General features: G+C 38.1%; 1 protein-coding gene, 1 long non-coding RNA gene and 1 pseudogene across 3 annotated transcripts in view; all 3 read left to right on the forward strand.

Moving 5' to 3' along the window:
- Positions 1-71, forward strand: part of LOC102288667 (major histocompatibility complex class I-related gene protein) — a gene marked incomplete in the record, with an annotated part of 73,275 nt that extends 73,204 nt beyond the window's left edge. Inside the window, 1 exon segment of the mRNA XM_042215469.1 lies at positions 22-71. Coding sequence (XP_042071403.1) covers positions 22-71 — 50 coding nt within the window.
- A 1,053-nt stretch (positions 72-1,124) lies between these two features.
- LOC102289184 lies at positions 1,125-2,571 on the forward strand (annotated as a pseudogene).
- Positions 2,572-2,595: 24 nt separating this feature from the next.
- On the forward strand, positions 2,596-5,600 carry LOC121812681. Of its 2 annotated transcripts, XR_006053241.1 has the most exons (4): positions 2,596-3,046; positions 3,126-3,224; positions 5,155-5,178; positions 5,275-5,600. It is a non-coding gene; the product is annotated as an uncharacterized LOC121812681 (long non-coding RNA). The 2 variants fall into 2 exon arrangements; XR_006053240.1 differs by having other exon boundaries at positions 2,596-3,224.
- The last annotated feature ends 1,908 nt before the right edge of the window (positions 5,601-7,508 follow it).

Raw genomic sequence — 7,508 nt, forward strand, 5'->3', positions numbered from 1 at the left:
GTTGTTTTTGCTCGTTTATAGGAGGAAGAGATACAGAGCTGGAGGTTGGAGAGAAGGAGCCCGTGGATTAAGCTATTGGAGGAGAACACACACTCTGAGAATCACTTTGGAAACTCACCTGCGCACCACTGGGAGTTTGGAGAAGATCACTGTTGGACTTTGCACTTAACTTTATGTTTTGAAACTGTTTTTGGGCACTGTAAATAAACGCACTGTGTACTTTGCATCCTGAGCTCCGCGACTGAGTCCGTGCTTTCCCATTACCCGTGACACGGGGTCCGTGGGCAGTGGGGACTATGACTGTTGTTGTTGTTATTGTTATTATTATTATTATTTGGTGTGTTGTCTGCACTCCCCCTGTGCACATCTGTATGTAGGCAGGTATGTGTGTGTTTGTGTGTTGCCTTTCTTCTGTGGCCAAGTTACAGGCACCTTCAGCCCTGGGGGCGTGGCCTGACTTGAGGGCTGGCCACACCCGAAGTCTTTGCCGCACACCTGCTCCTCATCTGGGCTCGTCGGGGGAGCTATTTAGATGAGCGATGGAGCTTCCACCGACGCTGGATTATTGCGTTTGATTACACGTCAGTCTTCAAGCACAGTCAAGTGTGAGTGTATGCCTGCTGGGATAAGTGTGTAACGGCTGCCTCTATTGTTTTCCCCTCAGGAGGAGTGTGGGACGAGAAGGAGCAGTGAGCACGGGGAGTGCAGGGACACTGGGGCAGAGAGCACTACACGGGGACTTTTGGGAAGAAGGGAGTCTGGGAAACTGGGGATTTATTGTTGTTTACCTCACCACCTTGTAAATAAACACTGTTGCACTGAAGAGTCCGGCGTTTGGGTCCTATTTCCCCATCTCCCCACGGGCTGCCAGCTAGACTGTGACAAGATGAGATCAGACGAGAACGGGAGACATGCTTTTTTAGCAGAGTGTGTGTGTGTGTGTGTGTGTGTCTGTATTTCTGATTTCTTGAACGAGGAAATATATTGAAATTACTTTTAGATATTTAAAATAAATACTATTCTTAAAACAGGAAAAATATTGCACTCTTGTTTTTCTTAAGCAAAATGGAAATAAACATATAAAACAACCTCAAATCTATAATATTTTTATTTATTTATTTCATGCAGTGAAACACTCCCTGAAGTTGATTTTCATTGAATCATCTGGAGTCCAAGACATTGTGGGTGTCCTGTGGGCTGATGAAACTGAGCTGGTGCACTGCAATACCAACCTCAACAAAGCAGAACCAAAACCAAACTGGCTTAAAGAATTCATGAAAAGCAATCAAGAACACAACGACTTGTACACTCAAGAGTGTCTTCATAGTCAACATTTTTTTAAAGACACATTAAATGTATTGAGAAGGAGTTGCAGCCAAACTGAAGGTATTGTTGTAAAGCTAAAATGTTCAGAAGCTTTTGCTTTGCCCAAGCAGAACAAGCTTGCTTTGATATCTTCTTCTTTCTTCCTTCTGTCCCTCAGGTGTTCACACCCTTCAGAGAATGTATGGATGTGAATGGGACAATGAGACTGAAGAGGTCAGAAGTTTTGATCGATATGGTTATGATGGAGAAGACCTTATGGAATTTAACCAGGAGACACAGACATGGCTCATTTCAACTCCTTGTGCTAGCATTGTCAAACACAAGTTAGACAATCAGCAAATTAGAATAACAGATATTAACCATTACCTCACAAATGTGTGTTCTAAATGGCTGAAACAACATCTGGGCTATGGAAAACATTTTCTACAATGAACAGGTAGGTTTCCATCACATAACGCTGTTTTGGTGAAACAATATCTACAGGGGTTATTCATTTAATTTCAAATGAAAGGAATAAAGGAATATATATGCAAAACACAAAGCTGTGTTCTATTAAGGTATAATGCCTTATTCTGGTCTCTTTAGACTGGCCCTCAGTGCCTCGCCTCCAGTAGACTCCCTCCTCTCCAGTCAGCTGCCACGCTACAGATTTCTATACTGACCGAGCCGTGATGTTCTGGAGGAAAGATGGAAAAAAACTTTATCAATTCACAGACTGTAAACAGATATACCCTAATCAGGACAGGACGTTCCAAATTAATGTAGTCCTAAAACTTTCATCAGTCACACCTGAGGACTGGTCAAGGTATGACTGTGTGTTTCAGCTTTCTGCTGTCAAAGAAGACATCATCATCAAACTGGACCAAAAAGTGATCAAGAGTAACAGAGGTAAGAGTGAAGCCCAAAATAATGGATTTAGTGTGTGTGATCAGGACCAGATCTTGGGAAAGTAATAGCTTTAAACCTAAGAAATCTACATGCTTCATGTTTTCATTATAAATCCTTGGCAAAGAAGTAGACCAGCAGACAAATGGAAAAGCATTTTTTTGTGTGGTAGTGTGGATGTAATAACTGTTATACATCTATACAGATACACAATTTTGGATTGATGGATGTCTTGTCTTTCCAGATTATTTAATCTGTACAAGTCCCGAAGAGAACGGTGATTATTACATCAAAGTTTCCGTGGTTTTTTTTTTGTTCTGCTCATCATAGTCCTTGTTTTCATCGTGTACAAGATTACAGGTGATCTGTATATGTATATGGTATTTTCATTAAACGATTATAACATTTTATTGATTCAGTTTACCACCAAAAACAGTTCATTTAAATCCAAAGCATTCATGATGTTGTGAAAGAAAAGTTAAAAGAACAAACATATATTAAAATATTAAAGAGAGTTAGATTTAATTTGTTGTTCAGTTGTTGGTTTAACTTTTTATATCTAAGGTTCAAGATTATGGTTTGAGTTTGTTTGCTATCTACAATCATTTATAGAATTTTCATCAGTTTAAAATACCCCAAATTAAAATTATTTCAACAGAAAAACTTTAATGATGAATCAGATATGAATTGAACCAAACCTGTGGTGACTATCTGCAGTATAACATAAATTTGATGTCAAGACTTAAGTCATTATATATTTTTGAAGACTGGATATGGTGATTAACACTTTGTTTGTTTGTGTCTGCAATTCCAGTTGACGAAAGCAATCAAAAGAGTAAGCATGAGTTACATTCATTTGAAATAAAAACTGAGTTAGATAATTTGTTGAGTAAAAACTTTCTTTATTTTTCCAGAAGACTTGGAGACATTGAAGTACTCCCCCATCGCTGCACTGGTTCTTGCTCTCATCCTTTGTTGTTTAACTGGAGTTCACTTTTACAAAACGAATACTGGTAAGCAAACAAAACATTTAACTCAAATCTTCACATTATATACATTATATAAATAGAACCTCAGGTCAGTACAAAAATTAACATTTGGTTGTTCAATGTGAGATGAACAACATAACATGACATATGTCAATTCAATTCAACTGTTTTCATATAGCACCAAGTCACAACAACACTCAGCCCGCTTTATGTTGTAAGTCAGAGACCTCAAAATAATACAGAGGAAACCCCTAAAATCTGTCGACAACCTATGAATAAGCATTTGGTGGCACTGGGAAGAAAAAAACACATTTTTGACAGGAAGAACCAAACTCAGGAAGGGGCAGTTATCTGCTGCAACCAGTTGAGGGTGGAGACAAACAGAGGGAAACGGGCCAGAAGACACATTATGGAAGACAACCAGAGTTTTATCTGTCCTAAGCACTGGAAACCTAAGTTCTGCTGTTTTACTCTTTTTAATGAGAAGAGACTTTCTCATGGTAATCCTTTAAAACTATTTGTTCGGTCTTTTTCTAATTGTTTTGTTATCAGCTTTAACATTAGAATGGTAACTGAGGCCTGTAAAGTAAAAAATCTAGCTCTTGGTTTGTTTGTTTTTGTGTGAACATGGCACAGTGTCGTGATCCTGGGTTTTCAACCAGCGTTTTCCATTCTTACAATTTCTGTCTGTCCTCTGTTTTAACTAATTTAGGCTTGGTTTAATATTATGCTTTTGCTTAGGCTGTTTTCTCCTTTGTGTTTGTTTCTAGTTCCCCTTAGAGTGACAATTTATGTTTTAATCTCTATTCTTAATACCATGATTAGCTGGGTTGTGCTCTTGACTTCTGGTTTGTATTAATTCCTTATTACAGTTATCAGCAGTTCTCTGTTCCCATTGTCAAGTCATCGTCGTCCCTGTTTGTGTTTCCGTTTTTTGTTATTTCCCATTTTATTTTTTTAGTCTTTGTCCCCTGTGTGCTGTTTAATTTTTCCATGTCTTGTCCTCCTTAATTGTTGTCAGCTGTTTTCCCACCTATTGGCCATGTGCTTGTTACGGAGCCCCGCAGGTGACATGGGAGAAAAAAAAATTAAGACGGACTTTTGCGAGATCTCGCAAAAGTCCGTCTTAATTTTTAGCTTGTTGTCCTATGGCTCTATTTATTCTCTCTGTCTCCAACTGTTCATTGTGGTTTTGTATTGTTTGTCGGTCCTTGCGTTGCTCCATGCTATTTTTTGGATTATTGAACTTACGTTTCCTACAGCATTATCTGTTTGCTGCCACAACTACAATATAAGTTAGTTTCAGTTAAGTCAATGGTTTTCTTTGTCTGCATCTGGGTCTACGCCACAACCTTACACACCATTTGCCCTTCTAGTGAATTTGCTAGAATGTCCACACATTGCAAAGCTTGACAATGGTTTCCCACAATACAGTGAATGAACAGAATAAAATAATTGACAATGAATGTTCCAGACCAGCAATCTGAAAAAATTGTTCTGCTTTGATAGGTGTTCACACTTATAATCAGTTAATCACATATATTTAATTAGCAGCATCTGGCTGTTACTTACTATCTTAACTCCTATTGAAGCAGTAAGGGTGTACTTAGATTCTCACAGGACTGCTTCTGCATTTTTGTTAAATAATGACATGGTATAATAATGTATGTCACGTATTGTTGCGTACCTGATGTTTACATCATATTCTGATATCTAGTCTTATAAGGGTTATGTTGACGGAAGTTTTACTTTTGTTTAACTATAATTGAACATAATGTTGTTCAGGCTGGAGCGTCATTTCCTGTATATTTCAGTACTTTGACACAACAAGGGAAAAGTGTTAAGATTACAATCAAAGTGGAAACAGTATTAGAATAAATGTTTTTATAAACCTCTAAGTGTGTTAGGAGAGAGTTCAACAAGGGGACAGAGACATTAATTTTTTGTGTTTCAGATTTCTCCATAATTCTTCGATCTGGTAAGTAAAGCATATTCTGTTATTCTTTCTTATGTGATCTATGCTATTAACGTGAAGATTTTTAGTCTTTGTGATAACCATTCGTTCTTCTGGTAGATTATGCGTTGAAATGGAGAGAGCCATTATCTGGAATACAATGGGGACCCTGAAACAAGACGTAATTATAAGACCTTGACTTTACATATTGAAGTATTAATGCATTTGTTTTTTATTTATTATTGATTGATTTGCACACTGATATTGTTTCGCTGACTTGTTGAATGGACATTATATGGCTCACTACTTGAATGCAAACACAAGGCTGTGTTTGTATATTATTTCAGTGCAAACTGTGTTTTGAATTTATCTTTGTACTGTGGATTCATAACTGTGTAGACTCACAAATTATCACGGTTAGCGCTGGCCAACCGTGGGGATGTGAGGAAAAAGGACCCAAATGCTGGACTCTTTATGATAAACAGTGCATTTATTTACAGTGGTGTAAACAATCCACAGAATAATAAATCCCCATGTGTTCCCTTGACTCCCGTGTCATGTCTTCCACCCACAAGTCCGTGCTCCGTGCTCTTCCCCTCCTGTGTGTCCTGGCACCCTGTGCTCTTGTCTTCCACGCCCCTTCCTGGATAAAATAACAAAGAAGCAACCATCAGGACACTCAACCACTGTGGGTATGCACTCACTTAACTTGGCTCACAAAGACCACTGACGTGGAGTCTCACACAACAATCCTGCGCCGAGGAGCACTCGGCCATACTCTTAAGTAGCGCCCCAACCCAGTGCTCAGCCACACTCACAGACACACCCACTTGCCTATACATACAAGCATGGAGAACACAAGAACAGCAGTACAGTGCAGCAAACATACATTATATATCAGTCCATAACTGCTCATGGATCCTGGGTCGCTCAGATCCAGGTCCCTGACACAAATAAAACTATGGGGATGTTTGAGTAGTAAGTAATGTTAGAGCAGAAATGGGTTTATGGCTGTCATTTCTTCAAAGCTTGATTTGTTTAAAAAAAAAAAGTTTTCATCCTAAGTCTAAGAGATGGCAGCAGAGACTCTGTAAATCTTTTGGCTGCTCCCTTTAGGGCTCATAGCAGATTTTTGTCAGTGCGACTTGTCATACAGTCCCGATCAAAAGTTTAAAGACCAGTTGAAAAATGGCAAAAAAAATCATATTTTGCGTGGTTGGATCTTCACAAGGTTCCAAGTAGAGCTTCAACACGCAACAAGAAGAAATGAGAGTGAGACAAAACATTTTTTGAGCATGCAATTTATTGAAAAAAACACTTAAACTGAAACAGGCTGTTTTAAAGCTGATCAGAAGTTTAGGACCACACCTGCAAAAAAACCCATAAACTCCCCAAAACAGAAATCAAAGTTCCAAACATGAACTCAATAATGAGTAGCTCCACCGTTATTGTTAATCACTTCAAAAATTCATTGTGGCATACTTGATGTAAGCGTTTCCATGAGGCGAGTGGGAACATTTCTCCAAGTGGTGAAGACGGCCACACGAAGGCAATCTACTGTCTGGAACTGTTGTGTCTGGATATGTTCTAGCCTTTTTAAAGGTATAATACGAAGTGATTATCTTTTTGTGTTTACAAACACTGCCCCGCTCAACAAGTGAGCAGTGTCAGTCAAACCAGTTAGAAGATAAATATAGAGAAGCTACATTAGCAAAAAGCCATGAATAATACATAATTATCAGAAATGACGTGAAGTGACAAAGTAAATATAACATTTTTTTAAACTGTCTAACTTATAAACTTTTTATGTGTTATCTATGTTATATATGTGGGATGGGATTTATGGGATTTGGACAGCTGCATTCAAAAAGAACATATTTCTTCTTCACATACTAAATGCCAAATTCTATAACCTGTTTGTGTGTTTTGATTTTTGAGCTGGCTGTATATATTTTTAAAAAGTGCAAATTTGGGAGTATGGATTAAAACACAAATTCAAAAAATAAACTCTGCATTGCCTTAACTGAGATCTCACCTTTCTTCTTTGGTAACGGCTGCCACGATTACCACAACTGCAATGGAAACGATAACTAGAACAATGATTGCAGCTCCAATGTCAGTGGGATTCTCTGTTGAATAGAATATGGAAAGACTTTAATAATAGATTTGTGCTGTTACTTAAGAATAAGTGAAGAACAAATCAGTAAGGACCTGGTAGTTGATGCATCTTATATCTCTGATTGAAATAATAAGATTTATCAGTTCCACAGTTGGTACCTCATTACTTTTTGCTCACTTCAGTTATCTATCATGTGTCCCCACTTCAGTGAACCATCTTACTGAGTTGTTAGTAC

This window comes from Haplochromis burtoni, unplaced genomic scaffold (assembly GCF_018398535.1).
Source record: "Haplochromis burtoni strain Fernald_Lab_line unplaced genomic scaffold, NCSU_Asbu1 Contig_731, whole genome shotgun sequence".
NCBI classification, from domain to species: Eukaryota; Metazoa; Chordata; class Actinopteri; order Cichliformes; family Cichlidae; genus Haplochromis; species Haplochromis burtoni.